Source organism: Armigeres subalbatus, chromosome 1 (assembly GCF_024139115.2).
Source record: "Armigeres subalbatus isolate Guangzhou_Male chromosome 1, GZ_Asu_2, whole genome shotgun sequence".
Taxonomy (NCBI): domain Eukaryota; kingdom Metazoa; phylum Arthropoda; class Insecta; order Diptera; family Culicidae; genus Armigeres; species Armigeres subalbatus.
In genome coordinates this window covers 92,236,643-92,255,867 of record NC_085139.1, presented here as the reverse complement: position 1 = coordinate 92,255,867, position 19,225 = coordinate 92,236,643, and the positions used below count along the sequence as shown (strand labels likewise).

The 19,225-nt window shown below is 40.0% G+C and overlaps 1 protein-coding gene across 2 annotated transcripts in view; it reads left to right on the top strand.

The window, feature by feature from the left end:
* The first annotated feature begins 5,302 nt into the window (after positions 1–5,302).
* LOC134202397 (transcriptional activator cubitus interruptus) overlaps positions 5,303–19,225 on the top strand; it is a 392,836-nt gene continuing 378,913 nt past the window's right edge. For both annotated transcript variants that reach the window (XM_062677410.1, XM_062677406.1), the window contains exon 1: positions 5,303–6,513. In XM_062677410.1, the coding sequence (XP_062533394.1) occupies positions 6,197–6,513 (317 nt within the window). In that variant the 5' untranslated portion in view covers positions 5,303–6,196. The remainder of the gene's footprint in view (positions 6,514–19,225) is intronic.

The window sequence follows — 19,225 nt, the reverse complement described above, 5'->3', positions numbered from 1 at the left end:
TGTTGCTGAAATTCCGAAAGCTATGGCGAGAAGCTGGCCGGAAACGGGACCATTTTTCAAGTTGAACGAAGCTTGGATCGCAGGAGAATTTGTAGTCGATATCCATTCTCCTTCAAAATCATCTGGCTGCCGTACTTCAAAAACTTTCGCTGCTTTGACATCCAAAACAAAGAAAAAGCGGATTGAGTCCATACTTAATCAATTTTCAATGGAGGAGATTTTGTTTGCTGCTGCGACTTCCGTAGCCCGGGCAGGGTTTCGTAAAGCTGGGAAATTGATTCAAAAATTGTCAGAAAACCCTGATGCAGCATTCGAGCTGCAGCGTTCGGCAGAACGTTCAAATCAAGATGTTGTAGCTCTAACAGCGGAGGAAGCTCTTGCATTTTTATGCAAAATGATTTTTCTAAAGCTCAGTATTCGAATATCAGACAGCAAACTATCGTCAAAGGCGTCGATATATTTCCAGCGTATAACAAACTGGTCGAAGCAAAAAAGTTGTGTTATCCTACAGGTATACAAAATAACTAATCCATAGTACATGATAAATACTAATGAAAATTTCTGATAGGTCTTCCTATAAATCCATCAGCTGCAGAAGTGCCGTTACAAGAGCTTGTCGAGCATACCTCGAAGCGCCTTCTGGAAAGCGTGGATAGTAAAGAATTACTTTCAAATAGTGGACCGTATGATGGGTACACAATTATTTATAAGTGGGGCTGTGACGGAAGCAGCAATCACGCCAGGTATAAGCAATGCTTTTTGATGAAGACGAGAATAAGGAATTACACGAATATTCCGATTCACACATATTCGCCTTCTCGATGGTTCCTTTAAGGTTGATTGGCCATCGTGAAGCAGATGAAATTGATGAAATTGTGTGGAACAATGACCTGCCCTCATCCGTTTCGTTGTGCAGACCCATTAAATTAATGTTTGCAAAAGAGTCAGCCGAATTAACGAAACGCGAGGTTTCGTTGATGAACTCGCAAATTCAAAATTTGAAAAACATTAAATTAACTGTGGCGGATCGAGAGGTATCCGTTCAAACAGAGATGCTGTTTACGATGATGGATACAAAGGTCGTCAATGATTTAACTGGAACATATTCGCAAGCTTGTTACATCTGTGGAAGGTCAGGAAAATGTTTGAACAATTCCAGAATTGATTCAGATTCTGATGATCCAGGCAAATATAAATATGGATTTTCTCCTCTTCATGCATATATCAGAACAATGGAAATGCTTTTAAAGGTCTCCTATAGACTTGCCCTTGATAAACCAACATGGCGTGTAAGCAAGTCGAATGAAGCGGTGAAAATTAGAGAAACGGAAATTCGAAACAAGATGCGAGCGGAACTAGGTACGTACTGTAATAACAAATATTAGTAATTCGGTAGATTAAGTTATATCCATCCTTTTGTGCAACAGGATTACGCATTAGTGAACCTGTTCCCGGTGGTGGAAATTCAAATGACGGGAACACAGCCCGCAAGTTCTTTCGTGAATGGAAAATCACTGCGAAAATTACCGGTCTGGATGAGAGCTTGTTAGAGCGTTTCTTCATCCTTCTTACCGTTATAAACTCTAAATCAAAAGTCAATCACAAATCTTTCGAGATTTACGCAGAAGAGACAAGAGCTTTGTATGAGAAGCGTTATGGTTGGTATACATTGTCCCCAACAGTTCATAAACTGTTGGTACATGGAGCGGCAATCATAAAATACACAATACTTCCGGTTGGAATGTGTAGCGAAGAAGTACAAGAAACGAGGAACAAAAGTATTCGAAGATATCGAGAGTTCCACTCCAGAAAATTCAATAGAATGGTAAACATCGAAGACGTCTTCAGAAGGTTGCTGTTATCGTCAGACCCCGTAATTTCGATGAATAATGTTGGAATTGTCTCAAGAAAAGATTATTCAGAATTACCAGATAAAGCAATGCAGTTAGTTATTGAAAATTAGTTCTATCTGATACAATTAGTACAAGTGACTTTATGACTTTATTATTATTCCAATAATAAATTACAAAAAAATAAAATAAACAATATGAAATCAAAAATTTGAAAGAGTGTTTTTGAGCCACCTTGTTAATTACTTTTCCTTGTGCACCTTGAACCTTTTATTTAGTCATATTTATCGGAGTTTTCTATTTAATCACTTCTAATATCTTCTCAATTGATAGAGAACTAATTTTGTGAGGAATGGTGGTTTGGTTCAACTTGGTCACCAGACTAAACAGATATTTCACTTTTACTCGATGTGTGCCGGAAGGTCAAGGATAAATACCCAAAAGGTGAATGCAATTTTTTTGCCATACATACAAACATACAATTACATCAACTTAACTCGTCGAGCTTAGTTGATTGGTTTATAACACTAAGGATCTCTGGTGCTCTATTATAAAATCGTCTTTGGAGTATTTTCGTCACACCTTGAAGTACGAGAAAGGCAAAAATTAACAAATTTAAACCGATGTCACTTCAGATACAAGAAAAACACCTCCCTGATTTTTTGATATGATATACTCTAGGGCTTACTCTTTGAAATGGTGTTAAAAGATTGAAATTATGGCTGCGCCATCCAGAGATATTGCCATTTAAAAAAACCCATTTTTTTGGCAAAATGCGAATAACTTTTCATCTGCAAAAGATATCAACAAGCTACTATCACGAAAAGTTGCGTCTCAAAAAGCGCTAAAAGTCGTCCGAAGACGACTAAACTGAGAAATTTGAAGAAAAAAAGTTAGAACAGAAAAACTGTTTTATGTGGGACCACCCTAAGTCTAAATGAGAAAAATGCTTTAAATTCGTCAATTTAAGAGCTACAGAAAACATTTTTTTAGCAAAATGATTGGAATTAGCTAGGCTACAACTTTACAGAATAATGTTCACCCCTATTCTTGCAATTAAAAAAGTTGATTTTTACATTCCATGAAAATGAGGACCACCCTAATTTTCATCAACATCCGGATAAAGTTCTTACTATTTGGAACAACTTTGTGGAACAAAGGTTTTTTCTAACTCTGCTATTTCAGGCTCAAAATACTAATTTCCACTTAATTTCGCTCTGTGGACCATTGTGCATTGGCTGCAATCGACGGGTATTATTCAGCTGCGTCCATATGTACTGCCGTAATCAGTTGAGTAGGTGGCAGTAGATAGCCAACGTTTATCAATTCAAAAGTTTACACATGATTTTCAATAAAATGTGTTTTAGCCTAAACATCTGTTATCTGTGGTGATCCATTCTTTAAAAGTAGGTGCTTGCCTGGATTATGGCAATGCAGGATATGATCTCTTCTTTTAAAGTATGCGCTTTCCCGGAATAAAGTCATGGCGGAAGCGATATCTTCTTTGAAGGTAGGCGTTTGCATGGATTGAGGCAATGGTGGGTGTGATCCCTTCTCTAAAAGTAGGCGCTTGTCCGGATTATGAAAATGGTGGATGTGATTCCTTCTTTAAAAGAAGGTGCTTGCCCGGATTGAGGCAATGGTGGTTGTGATCCCTTTTTTAAAAATAGGCGCTTGCACGGATTATGGCAATGGAGGATTTGATTTGTTTTTTAAAAGTAGGCGCCTGTCCGGATTGAAGCAATGGTGGATGTAATCCCTTCTTTAAAAGTAGGTGTGTGGCCTGAATTGTGGCAATGCAATGGTGGATGTGATCCCTTCTTTAAAAGTATGCCCTGCCCGGAATATGGCAATGGTAGATGTGACTCCTTCTTTATAAGTAGGCTCTTGTCGGGAATAAATCAATGGTAGATGTGATCTCTTCCCCGAAAAGCACAGTTCAGATTGATTTGGTTACAATAACTCATATGTGACTTGATTGGTTTTAGTAACTCGTCTACGACAAGTGTGTTGCTTGAGTTTTTAAAGTTAGGCGTTTGCCCGGATTAAGGCAATGGAGGATTTGATCCGGTTATAAGGCAAATGCTCTTTTCTTGCAGTTCAAAATTATGCCAAATGTCCGTTATGCCAAATGACCATTATGCCAAATGGCCTTTATACCAAATGACCTTATGCCAAATGGCGTTATGCCAAATGACTTTATGCCAAATGACCCAGACCCGGCTGTGAATATGTTGATGTGGTCTTTCCATCTTTTTTTTAAGGTCAATAATAACTCTCAAGTTTACCGATGAAACTTGTAATAATCGACTCATACAAAGACTTACAAAAGTTGCAGATTGTTTTGGCATTGCATTTAGCAACATTTACCTTCATACCGTTTGGTACTGTAGAAGAAGTGAATCAATGTCCTTTAAGAAAGCGCAGCAAAAATGCTGTCGTATTGGGATCTCATCTCACATCAAATAGTAGGAGAAACTCGATTTTCATGAGAGCTTATTTCGACACTCATCTTTAGGGTTATTGAATGAGAGAGAGAATTTGATCGACAATTGCTACTCTAATAATGGATTATTTTGAAGTAGAGTTCAATTCATTACAATGATACACCTGCTTCCTTATGAGTTTTTGGTATGTATTTTTATGATTGGATAACCAATCTTCAAACAAATCTGAAAAGCAATCAACCATTTATTGATAAATAATGAAGAATCATAAAATTACAATATCAGAAGCAAGAACATACTCACCCAAAATCACTGTACGTACCCAGAGACCACAAACCAAACCCAAGATCAATCCTCTTTCCTGAAACCATTCTCCAGCACCAAATCAACCATCATAAATGAAGGCATTTTTCCATTCCTCAGATGTGCCCCCTACCGATAACCATTCCGTCCCGTCCCGTTCCATTTTGAACGAACCATTTTCGGCCTTTCCTTCTTCACACTTAATTTCGTATTCCATGATGCTTTTCTGCCTCTGCTCTGCACCGTATACTGACTGCACCGCTGGCTGTGGAAGCCATGATCGCAACAACGTACCTACGTAGCGCAGCAGCACCGCCGTTCACGATCGGCTCTCCGCCACAAGAGGATCACTTCACCCACACATCCAATTAAGACGAAGCAACGAACCTTTCGTCTCGCTCTAGCCGCCGGGATAAAGCACAAGATGATCGCGATCGTGACAAGTCCGGTTCGGGAGAGAAGATCACTTCATTAGCGAGCTTCGGGCGCGAGAGAGCGAGCACTCGGTCCGCTCCCGCTCATCGTGCGCGGACCGCATCAGACGATGCGCAGAGCTGCACCGACGATGATGGTTGCCCCGTTTGGTGGCTTTGGTATGGGCATGAGGTTGGACATATTTTCCATGGCACGGCAAGGAATCGTCGTTGCTGCTGGCTGAGCGGTTTCGGGCATCCAGTGGGAGCGTTTCGACAGTCTCTCAACCACACGCTTTGCGGTAGTACAAGTTCGGTTCTCGTCCGTCCGTGTGTATTGTGGCTCAGTAGGCGGTGATCGTGAGGAAGATCGTTTGGATCGCCGCGGCGGCGCTTGTTGATTTTGAATGGTTGATTTGCTTCCAGGGGTGATTCATGAGACAGTTTGAACTTTTATTAATTCGAATACGAACCGAAATAGTTCAATTCAAACAAATTAGAAAAAGTGGTAGCAATGACTTGTTAGATTGATTTTTTCGAATGACGTTCCGTCCATAATTGGCACTAATTGGTTTGATTGGTAAAGTTGCGCTAAACGACGGAGTCGAGTTCGTTCGCGCGTTACTGACGAAAACATTTTTACCGACGGTAAAATAAAACTATTCCGACTCGATGCGTGTCGCGCGTGTTCGGGTTCAAAAGTCAAAGTTCGACTGACGGCATGCAAGGTTGTACCAGTTTTAGTGTGTGTGATTTTGTTCTCAAAATTGCAAGGTCGTATTGCATTTAACACTGTACAAATTGTGTTCACGGCAATGAGTGAGGGAAAGATTCAAACAAATACCTAAATTGTGTGAATTGGTAATGAATGTCTTTACGTGAGGAATGAAAAAGGGCTTGTGACCTTAACGTAGGAAAGCATTTAAAAAGCAAATCGAAGGAAGCAGTAAGAAGAGGATTTCTTTTCCTAGAAATGAATGGATATATTACCTGACTGTACGGTCCGTACGGTTGTTGCCTTGAAATATTTACGACAGAGCTCCGTAGGAGCATTGTAAGGACGAAGGAAAACCGAAGGAAAGTAAAAAAAAAATAATGGAGATGAATAAGTGAAAACACATAACAAAGTTGTAGTGTCTTGAATGTTTTGAATTTTGAGTGTAAGGCGCAAATCAAGTGTGCGATGCCGGAGAAGGAAACATTTCACGAGCACATGCAGGTGCACCCGTTCCATCATCCGGGTCATCCGTTGGCCGCGGCGGCTCATCACCATCCGGGGTTGGCCGCTGCGGCGGCTTCGCACGGCCTAGCAGCGGCTGCCGCTGCTGCAAATGGGGCCAACGCCGGCGTGACCGGCGGCTACGGCCCGCTACAGATCCCGTCGGCTTTTGTTGCATTTCACTCGCAGCTTCCACCGATGGATCAGCGGGCCCACGATGGGCGCTATGGACTTTGGGATCCCACTGGACCTCCTCCATACCATCATGCGACGTCTCACGGGTAAGTAACATCTTTCGGATGAAACATGTGTTCGGCACATTACAGTCCGTTTTAAATCTTCAAATGAGTTAAATTTTACGACCATGATCGGTTGAAAAACAAGCAACGAGTGACCCCTTGTCTGCACACGACAATATACTGAAGATGTTTTTCAAGATTCTGACTTTTAACGACGCTCGGAAGTTGTTGGTTGATGAGCCGAAATCTGAGTGACATTAAAACCGAATTTGATTGGTTCTAAACGTAAAAATAACGCGAAACGCTTTATTGAATGAACTGGAAAAGTAGACTTCGTCAATATAGCATTTCGTTTATAGCTGGTCAGTCTATTTCATTCCATTTTTTATGACGCTCTCTTGATTGCCATTCAGACGAATATATTTTGTCGGACGGTGCTTTGGCGTTGAAATTATTGGGTAGCCGAAACTTTAAGTGGGAGCGATCAGTAAATCAAGATGAAGTGATCAAGTGAGTGAATAACGGCCTGAATGAAAAATGGCGTTAAATTTTAATCAAATTATACGATCGTGTTGAAGCATTAACGAATCAGGCGACGGGTGTTTTGAGTAGACCCAACTTCAAGGTGATATTTTTGTCGCGTTTGAGTTTTGGGTGCAGTTTGGAACTTATTGGAGGAAGGTGTCTGGCAGATTGACAGATTATGCCCGTAAATAAAATATTGGTATTTGTCGGACTTATTTTTTAATTGATGTTTGCAACATCGGGAATAAAAATTGCCAAAGAAAAAATAATTGTAGCATTTACTTGACTGTTGGCATTAGGTACAAAGGTCTGAAGCTCTATTTACACAGTTCACTCACATACAAATTTGAATACATTATTCCCGCAATTTCCATAGCAACGTTGTCGAAAACCACAGAATTAGAATTAAACAATCCAACAGCACAAAACATTGAGATCATATATGGCACCTGTTCCATTCCCTTTCTATTTACAATATATTAGCAATTATACAGCCCAACTCATTTTGTTTCTAATCGAATCAGCTTCCGACGACTCTGATAGTAGAAGTAGTCCACAAAGGTCAAAATGCAGTCCTTAGATTGATTACTTTTTATACCATATGCGTGTTTCCCGTCGGCTAACAACAGGAATTGATAGACATCAGTTGGCTGGGCTTGATCCTCGGATTTGTGTTCAATGTGTTTCGAAAGAGACATAATACACAATACACGGCGGCAAGTTTCTCTAGGTGTTAAGTTCCACGCGTTTGCTATTTGTTGGATTCTAGTGAATTATCAATTTCACAATCACAATAGATCAAAATTTCACGGTCCTGGTCCCAAAATGTTAACTATTTTCTGACCAAACAATCCATTTCTCAAATGTTTTTCCCAAAATCAAATCTTACATAATTACTCAATTAGTTTACTAAATTTTGATCGGGTACTGAGAGATACACAGACTGATGATGCTGACGTGAATAAGTCCCAGTTTTTAAATTGAGATCACATTCCAATTTCAGTTCGCCTTCCTGCTCATCATAGTATAGAAACCTACTTTTCCGCCCTTCCGGAGTCGGCATCTTTAGGGCCTTCTGACTCAATTATATCATTATTCCTATACGTGGCGTAGGCAATAATAGTGGGTTCACATCTACGGTCTAGCATGTCCGATCATGTACTCACAACGCATGATCATCGCTTGGCCGCCACAGCCGCCGCCGCCGCCGTGATGAAATGGTCCGGCGTGTTGCGGCGCGGAGAGCGCAGTTTACCGACAAAGGTGACACGCCCTCATTATCAAGATTATTAAGGGTCGGACACACTCATTAACGCACTGGAATTATCCAACAACCGAGGGAAAAAATCGTTTGAACTTAATTCACAACGCAGCCAGTCGGACCAGGAGTGAGGGAAGGAAGATATGGCGAAGAGCATGCGTGAAATCCTACATCGGTATATGGGACGACGGAAAGACACGAACGAGAGCGGTAGTCATGGAGATTTATTGACAGCGTGAACTGTCAGCGCGTGATTTGTGAAAGGAAAACACAGAGCCTCGCCTCGGGCGGAAATCGGAGACGATTTTCGGGTTCTTGGCACTTGATCAGATCACACGTGTTGTTTGGAATACTTGCTCGCTCCCTGGAAGGTGCAGGTACAGGGAGCTTTCAAACCATGCGGGCACATTTTGTTTAACATAACAATGAACAATTGATTCATCTAGTAGTGACGATGCATTTGAAAGGTCCTAAAAATACATTTAAAAAGGTAGAATAGCCATTTTGGCTGAATTTTATGAACACAAATACATTATATTCATTAAGGGAAAAACAAACCAGAAGAGTTGTGTACAACATAAGATAGACGTTGAACAACATAAGGGCCCATTTGCGAATCACATAACCTGCTCCGGTTCTGATTTTAATGTTTCTCAAAAAATAAATACTGATTAAAAACAATATTTACTCGATAAAAGCTAATTGACCTTCCTCGTCAAAAATTGTATCTCGTTTTATTGTCTCAGTCGATTTTTTTTTGCTTATTTAAGGTCAAACTTCCCAAAGAATTCATCTTTTTTAAAGCCTCTAACTATTTTTAAAATCGAAAACAAAAATCTAAAAAGTGCTGTTTTTTTAGATTGGCCCGATTTTGAACGAACATCGGGTGAATTTTCAGGCCGGTTCACACGTGCAGCACTTTTTCGGTTTTGTTTTCGATTTTTAAAATAATTAGAGTCTTACAAAAATATGGGTTCTTTGGGAAAGTTGACCTTAAATAAGCCATAGAAAGGTTAATTGCCTCACTCTTAAAAATATTGAATATTACGTGTGATTTAATTTATTATAATACCTTGATGATTTATTGATTTATTATAATACCTCAATAATGTACACATTAACGAATGGAGAATTTCATTTCATTTCAAATGTCACTATAAGGAATGCTAAAAATCTACACATGCCAAGAGAAGGAAGGTGGTGAGATTTAAATTATCATAAATATTGCCCTCAGCTCGCTTTCAAATCCACTTATAACCACTTAGGGTAAGACGGTATTATGCGCTCCACCAGGCCAAAACGCCCCCTTGATTTCTAGAAAACTATAATTAACTAAGGGCAGAAATCAGTTGGTACTTTTAAGTATTAGTAAAATCATCATACTATGTGAATCTGGAAATATGTTTGTATTACATAATGAAAATAATAACAAAATACAAAAGGTCACAGTTTTGATGTAACTTTCAATGTTTGTTTGCTCAACATTCTGAAGCGATGCTACCATACTACCATAGAAATGTCCGCAAAACTTGCACTGGAACACTCAGTTGGACTACAAAATAACTTTTATCAGTGGTTACAGATATGTTCCGATTTTATCACGTTCCGATTTTGTCACGCTCCGATTTCGTTAACAAAATTATTCCGGTTTTTATCAACTTTTTAGGGATTTAGCTTTTAAAATAAAATAACTTTGGTTAGTTTTTGGACGAATGTTGTGTTCATAATATTTCATAGCGGTAATAAGTCCGCAACTAACATGAGAATATTCTCTTCACCGACTTCCCCTCATCGAAATAATAGTGACAAGATGCGGGTTTGTTTGCACTTGTTATCTGGCGTTCTGATATAACTGAACTGAAAAATTGTTGAAATACTTTTTTCTGATGTTCTAGGCCGTCCAAACTGTTCTGGAGTACATATCCTCGAATGTATCAGGAAATATGTCTACAAAAAAAATATCCTAAGATATACTACTACTAGCAGAACGTACCCTGCGTTGCTCGGGTTTTCACGTTCTACGTTCGGAATGTCATTTTCTGCGTTGATTGTTGTGACGCCGCACTTTAGATCAATTTTCGTGCCATCGTATAGGGTTTGCTTACAACTCACTCTACTATAGTATTTTGATGATTTTTCAACTTTTCCAGCGAAATGTTCTACCTTTTCATGTATATAAACACAGTAGAGTCCAAGACGAATTGATTAGTGAGAATATCTTGCAAATCGGCCAACCCGTTCGTGAGTTATAATGCCTCAAAGGAAAAGTAAACTTATTTTTATATATAGAGAGACTAGTCGAACCTGCCCGATATTGCTCGGATTGTTTTTTCTTCGTCCTAAATGTCAATCGTTTACTCGTCGCCCTCTAGATCGATTTCAGTTTGAGCTTTTTGATTTTCTTCAGAATTCATGGAAACGTAGCATTTTTACATTTGTTCAGCTTTCCCAGCAAAATGTTTTTTTTTTCATATACATAAACACAGAAGAACCCAAAACGATTCGATTGATGAGTAAATTTTGCATCGGTCAGCCCGTTCGTGAGTTATATTGCCTCAAAGGAAATGCAAACTCATTTTTACGTATATAAAAGAAGAAGATATATAATTGATCGAGTTTTGAATAAACGTTAACTATGTCAGGGTCTCCAAAACGTCCTGGAGTATAGAATATGTGATAACCCCGATCAACCAAGCCCTGAACGACGTATTCGTGCATCGTTGAACATCTTAGCAGGTATACCGAGCTGATAGGATTTCACTCATAACTTTTAAACGCAACTACAGGCTTTTTCGTTTCTCCAAAACGTGTTTGAGTTCAAAACAGTTCATAACATGTGATCTACCCGATCAACACAATCCTGAACGATGTATCCGTGCATTGTTGAACATCCCAGCAGGTCTATTAAGCCGACAGGATTTCACTCAATATTTTTACAAGCTAAGGCCTTTTCGGTGGTCAGATCATGCGTCAAGTCATGAACGATGTGCCTGTGTATTGCAAAACATCCCAACAGGTCCATCGAGCTGATGGAATGGTAGTCATAAATTTTACAGGCTACTACAAGCCTGTTCTGTTCTCCAAAACGTCCTGGAGTTCCAAACATGCGGTATACCCGATCAACCCAGGCCTAAATGATATATCCGTGCATCACTAAACATCTTAGTAGAACCATCGAGCTGGTAGGATATCACTTAATTCTTTTACAAGTTACAGTGGACCCTCCATGAGTTGATGTTCTAAGACTCGATATCGAATCGTTGAAACAAATGATGCCATACTAAAATATTTTCACGATTACTCTGATAGTCCTTTCGAACATTCTTTCAATAACTTCTGTTCCACATCTCCACATTTCGACTGTATTATGAATGATGTTAGATATGATATCCCAGTGAGTCCATTAGCTTATATGACTTCAATCATCACTTGTACTAGTCATTGCAGGCCTTTGGCTAAAATATCATGTAAGTCACGTATTGTTTAATATAATCATCCAGATCCGTTATACGCCTCAACAAAAACAGGCCGCAGCCGAATTGCTCGACACAAACGCCTCCTTAGCTGTTGTGCATCTAGTAGATATTGATCTGAACTCAATGTTGATTTTGTTCTTCTTCTTCTTATTTTTCTATGGCTCTACATTCCAACTGGAACTTGGCCGGCTTCTTAACTTAGTATTCTATTACAATTTCCTCAGTTATTAATTGAACGCTTTTCTATGTCCGCCATTGTATGAGTACAAAGTACAAAGGAAACGCTATGCCCACGGAGTCTAAAATGTTCCCCACCCGAAAACATCCTAGATCGGGCCGGATCTTACTCACCAACTCCGGTCATGGAAATTTGTGTTCTATGCTTTTGGAGCTGGATTTGGTACATACTGACGATGAGGACATTGTAAAAGTTATGATTGATCTAGTAGATACTTTGAACTGAACTCGAAGACGTTTTGGAGTACTATGAACACCTCGTATTTCAGAAAATTGGGTTTACATGGTGCGCATATGCTTTTTGAATCAGGAGGACATTGCAAAAAGCCTTGGTTGTCGGGTAGATACTTTGGGTTATGGTTGGGAACGTTTTAGAGTACCTTGAACATCACGTATTCAAAAAAATTGGATTTATATGTTCATATTGGACTGGATTGGGTATATGCCGATGATGAAGACATTGCATAAGCCTTGGTTGATCTGCTAGATACCGTGGGCTGAAATCGAAAACGTTTTGGAAAACCTTGAGCATCTCGTATTCCAGAAAATTGATCACTGCCTCAACTATCAAGATGACTAAACTTGATTGAGTGTTTAGATTTATTAAACAATGTGGTATAGGATCCAAATATTTCAGATTCATCTGCATGCTGTCAGAAGCCAAATCTTCTCAAGGTTTTGGATATCTAGTTATTCAGTCAAGCTAGACCTCCAATATTTTTCCTGAGTAGCCGACATCCTGATGAACATTTTTGCTGAACAAACTGGGGACCTAGCTCTCTTCTGTGATTTTTCACAGCCAATCTAAAACGCTGGGCATATATAACCCGAAAGGGTTAAGGAGGTCAAACATTTTCAAATTTTCAAATTTATTTATTATTGGCTGCCATCTTATCTTAGGGAGCTTCCATAAATTACGTCACGCTTTTAGTGGGAGGGAGAGGGCTTCAAAAAGGATGACTACTCATATCTATTGTTTGGAAATTCCATACAAAAAGTGGGACAATGAATGGAGGATGGATTGAGGTTTTTTTTTCGTGACATAATTTATGGACGTTCGACTAATGCATTCCTTACTTGCCAGAAACCGGTCACCATATACATTTCCTAGGTATGATAATTTTGGTCTCTTGTCAATAGCCCTTGGCTCCCACTAACATGTTCACGTGGTTTATGGACAGTTCTTAGAATTTGAAAATGTTAGAACCTGAAAATCTAACATTTTCCCAGCAATATATCATTTTTACTAAAATGTTCGCTAAAAAAATTTCTTCCATCTTCAAAAATGTAACGTTTTTCGAAAATATGTTTCACTGGTCAAAACGCCCCAGTGTAGGCAGGACGATATGCCCTTACCAACTAGACACAAGAGCGACGAGCTTGCAGCAGTTGCTTCCAAATTATATGGAAACTATTGAAATGTATTTCAAACCTGATTAAATGGACTTATGTTGGTTTTTTAATGTCAAGCACATAAGGATTTGTAACCTTTTTATTATGGGATTGATAAAATACTAATAAAGGGCTATGAAACGTCTTTGGCTAAGGTGGGGCGTATTGCCCAAGCACTTAATTTTTTCACGACTTTTCAAAAATGCTTTATTACGTGTTATCTGTAAAATTTTTATAAGACTACTCACGGGCGATTCATTTGCGACTTTCTGGACTATCAAATAACACGAAGTTTGCATAAATTGCGTTGAAAAGTCAAAAGTTATCAAAGCATTGCCTTAGGGGGGGCATAATATACCGTATTACCCTATATAAAACATTCTTCATGCCTGCCGTATCCTAACGGAACTAGTGCCCAATAGTGGAACCTCCAGCCGTGTTTGCATTATTACAGCACAACGTGAACATTTGGAAATGCTATGGAAAGTAAAATGATTAAATCCTTAACCTTAACCTTAATTTTTTTTTTTATAAATTCTATAAAAAATAAGCACGAGAGTGTCGATTATACGAATAGGGAATGCAGGTTGAGGTTCAAAGACCGGTTCTTCAACTTCAGCATAATCAACGTCCATAGTCCACACTCCGGAAGCACAGATGATGATAAGGACGCATTCTACGCGGAGCTGGAACGTGAGTACGACAGCTGCCCAAACCACGACGTCAAAATCATAATAGGAGGGCGGTCGCGCTGCAGCAAGTTACCCGGCAGAACGTGGAACGTTATAGACGGAAGTGGAGACAGCAGACTCGCCTGGAAGAAGCAGAGTGCGAGGAGATGAAACAGCTGTGCCGTTCTCAAGAAACACGCAAGTTCTATCAGAAGCTCAACGCATCCCGCAAAGGCTTCGTGCCGCGAGCCGAAATGTGCCGGGATAAGGATGGGAGCATCTTGACGGACGAACGTGTGGTGATCGAAAGGTGGAAGCAACACTACGAAGAACATTTAAATTGCGCTGAGAGTACAGGCAGTGAAAGTTAAGGCAACGGAGGAAATAAATACTCAGTTCAGCGGACGATGGAAGCCAACCTGCCCCACCTTGAGGGAAGTTAAGGATGAGATCCAACAGCTAAAGGCGAATAACGCAGCTGGTAAGGATGGTATCGGAGCTGAGCTCATCAAGATGGGCCCGAGAGAGCTGGCCACTTGCATGCACAAACTGATAGTCAGAATCTGGGAAATTGAACAGCTATCGAAAGAGTGGGAGGAAGGGGTCATATGCCCCATCTGCAAGAAAGGCGACAAGCTGGAGTGTGAGAACTTTCGAGCGATCACCATCCTTAATGCCCCTGCTAAGTGATATCCCAGATCATCTTCCGTCGTCTGTAACCATTAGTAAATGAGTTCGTGAGAAGTTATCAAGCCTGCTTCGTTGACGGCCGCTCGACAATGGACCAGATCTTCACTGTACGGCAAATCCTTCGAAAATTCCGTGAATACCAGGTCCCAACGCACCATCTGTTCATTTATTTCAAGGCGGCATACGACAGTATAGACCGCGTAGAGCTACGGAAATTTATGGTCGAGAACGGTGAAGATCAAAGCAACGGTGGATGGTGTGCAAAACTGTGTGAAGATTTCGGGCGAACACTCCAGTTTGTTCGAATCGCGCCGGGGACTAAGACAAGGTGATGGACTTTCGTGCCTGCTGTTCGACATTGCGCTAGAAGGTGTCATTTGGAGAGCCGGGTGTAACAGCCCCGGTACGATTTTCAACAGATCCAGCCAATTTATTTGTTTCGCGGATGACAAGGACAATGTCGGCCGAACATTTGCAAAGGTGGCAGAACTATACACCCACATAAAAAACGTTAAGCAACAAAAGTTGGACTGGTGGTGAATGCGTCAAACACAAAGTACATGCTTGTGGGCGGAACTGAGCGCGACAGGGCCCGCCTGGGAAGCAGTGTTACGATAGACGGAGATACCTTCGAGGTGGTCGAGGAATTCGTCTACCTCGGATCCTTGCTAACGGCTGATAACAATGTTAGTCGTGAAATACGAAAGCGCATCATCTGTGGAAGTCGGGCCTACTACGGGCTCCAGAAGAAACTGCGGTCAAAAAAGATTCGCCACCGCACCAAATATGTCATGTACAAGACGCTGATAAGACCGGTAGTCCTCTACGGACATGAAACATGGACAATGCTCGAGGAGGACTTGCAAGCACTCGGAGTATTCGAGAGACGGGTGCTTAGGACCATCTTTGGCGGTGTGCAAGAAGACGGTTTGTGGCGGCGAAGAATGAACCACGAGCTCGCCCAACTCTACGGCGAACCCAGTATCCAGAAGGTATCTAAAGCCGGAAGGGTACGATGGGCAGGACATGTTGCAAGAATGCCGGACAGCAACCCTGCAAAGATGGTGTTCGCTTCCGAACCGGCAGGTACGAGACGGCGTAGAGCGCAGAGAGCGAGATGGGCAGACCAGGTGCAAAACGTCTTAGCGAGCGTGTGGCGCATTCGAGGATGGAGAGATGCGGCTTCGAACCGTGTATTGTGGCGTCAAATTGTTGATTCAGTGTTATCTGTTTAGATGTAGACTAAATAAATGAAATGAATCAGTTGCAAAAACCTCATGAGACATCATTACACCAGTATATGAAAATTATAACATTCCCAGAATATCTTCGGTACTTCAAAGCATTCTTGAGTTCATATATTGGAGGTCTACAAGATCAACAGAGTAATCCATAGGTTCCCGAGCTTGTATGTTAGCTTTACAAGCCTCATGGGATATCATTAGACCAGCATATACAAATGATATCTACGATACCATACATGAGCTATTCCAACTCATAAAAATAGTCATCGAAGATTTTCATGTTGATCGTTTTGAATATTAAGATCTGTACTCAAGGATAGTTTGGAGTGTCGTAGATATTGAACGAATTCTGTAGTGTGTCTGTAATGGTGTAATGAAGTCCCGTGGAGCTATTCGAACTCATAAAACTAGTAGGGACATCGAGGATCTTCAAGTTGATCGATTTGAATATTGAGATCTGTACTCAAGGATAGTTTGGAGAGTCGTAGATGTCGACCGAAGTATGTAGTGTGTCTGTAGTGGTGTTACGAGGTACCGTGGAGCTATTCCAATTCATAAAAATAGTGGGGACATCAAAGATCTTCTTGTTGATCCATTTGAATATTAGGATCTGTGCTCAAAGACAGTTTGTTGTGTCGTTGAAGATCAACGAATTCTGTATGTGTCTATAATAGTGTAACGAAGTTTCGTGGAGGTATTCCAGCCCTTAAAAATAGTTAAGACATCAAAGATCTTGTATAACGCTTTGAATATTAAGATCTGTACTCAAGGACAGTTTGGAGTGCCGTAGATACTGAACGAATCCCGTGGTGCGTCTGTTATGGTCTCATGAGGCACCTTGGAGCTCTCCCAACTCATAAAACTAATGAAGACATCGAAGATCTTCATGTTGATCGATTTTAATATTAAGATCTATAGGATAGTTCGGAGGATAGATCAAGGATAGTTCGGAGAGTCGTAGATTCGAGTGAAGTCTGTCATGCGTCTGTAATGGTGTTACGAGGTACTGTGGAGCCATTCCAACTCGTAAAAATAATGAGGACATCGTAGATCTTCTTGTTGATCGATTTGAACATTGAGATCTGTACTCAAGGATAGTTTGGAGTGTCATAGATATGAATCGAATTCTTTTGTGTGCCTGTTGTATGTTGTTACGAGGTACCTTGGAGCTATTATAACCTATAAAACTAGTAAGGACATCGAAGATCTTCGCGTTGATCGATTTGAATATTAAGATCTGTACTCGAGGATAGTTTGGAGTGTCGTAGATGTCGAACGAGTTATGTAGTTTGTCTGTAATGAAGTCCCGTGGAGTTATTCCAACTCACAAAAATAGTTGAGACACCGGAGATCTTCATGTTGATCAAGCTCAAGGATAGTTTGGAGTGTCGTAGATATTGATCGAGTTCTGTGGTGTGCCTGTAATGGTGTTGCGAGGTACCTTGGAGCTATTCCAACCCATAAAACTAATTAGGACATCGAAGATCTTCTTGTTGATCGATTTGAATATTAAGATTTATACTTAGTTTAGAGAGTCGTAGATGTCGAGTGAAGTCTGTAATGTGTATGTAATGGTGTTACGAGGTACTGTGGAGCTATTTCAACTCATAAAAATAGTGAGGACATCGTAGATCTTCTTGTTGATCGATTTGAACGTTAAGATCTGAATTCAAGGACAGTTTGGAGTATCGTAGATAATGAAAAAGATCTGTTATACCGCTGGGCAGGCACTGGATTTTATAATTAAGCATTTCATTTTTTTTTAACTTAAAACGGCTACGCAGTCTTTAAGGAAAAAAAACGAAACGTTGGACAAATATAAATCTTGTTTTAATCCTTAAAGACTGCGTAGCCGTTTTAAGTTAAAATAACAATAAACAGTCGATCATTCGAAAGTGCATCTTATTTTCAATTATTCAACAAGAATATGGTAAAGTATGGTGCTGATTCCTAAGAACATCAAAATTACAACTCAAGGACAGTTTGGATACTCTAGGTCATCGTAGTGCCCGTAACCTGACCTGTGCAATATTTTTCCTAGATAAAGCAGTTAATTTTGAACATTGTTGTTGAAGAAAGCAAAGCTCTGTCTCTTTGAACTGATTTTTGACAGCTGATTTTCGTCTTTGGTCATATATGACCCATCCGTATTGAATCGGTTAAAGGTATTTTGTTCAATCCTTCTATGTCGATTTCAGGTATCAGGTTCTTATACATCCATGTTGAATGCTATTTGAAGCATGTTTAAACCATTAAACTTTTTTTTGGTATAAGATTCAAATTGTTATCCAAATGCAAAATATCTTAGTAGAAGAGGGGTGTCCAATAAACGATTCGCCAAGGGCGCTGGGAGTGCACGCTACGGCTCTGGTTTGAGCTGTTTAACTTCGCCAAAATTGTATGAATAAAGCTTGAAAAGAAGTTGCGATAAGAAATAGTACAGAAATAATTCAACACATCGCTGAATCAAATCATCGCATTGATGTTAGTTAAACTAGTGAATGCTTGTTGGGATGCTTTTCAGTCTCTTTCTTTCGCCTTAGATATACGGGAGCGCCGTTCATCGATTGTTGATGAACAAAGAGTTCTCTTCGAAACTTGCAGTTCTTTCTATGATGTCTATCTGTTATGTGGTCGCACTCTGGATTGATTTCCTTTCGAGCTTGATGTTTTTCTTTACATTTGCAGGTTTGTGTTCTATCTTTTCATATTATGCCTTGCCACAAAATGATAACTTTTGTGGTCATTTTCCAAGACTCTCATTGATGTGCAAAATTCATCCGTAGTACACATATTAACACTTGCTATCAAAGCATTCATCGCCACAATCCACCTCGTGCGGCCGAATTTTCAAAAATATCAAAGTAGCTTTTTTTTCTGAAGGCATGTTTTTTTAGACGACTATCTGGCGCATATTTTCTATTGCAATTGAAAATAAGCGTAGGAGTAGATTTTTTTATGAGCACAAGCTGCGCAACTGATCCCAAGCCGAATCGATTAGTGAGGAAATCTCGCAAATCTATCAACCCGTTCGTGAGATGATAGTGCCTTAAAAGAAATACAAAATGATTTTTATATATAGATAAAATTGTAAGAAATTCTAACAACCTTCGTTCGATTTGGTGAAGGGACATCAGAACCTTAAAAACTCTAATGCAGTGCAATTAGAATGTGCTTTCATCTCCACGCTTCGTTCATCTGTTCGGGCAACAGTAATGTGTGTTTATTCACAAACTCAACAATAACAATCGAAATTTA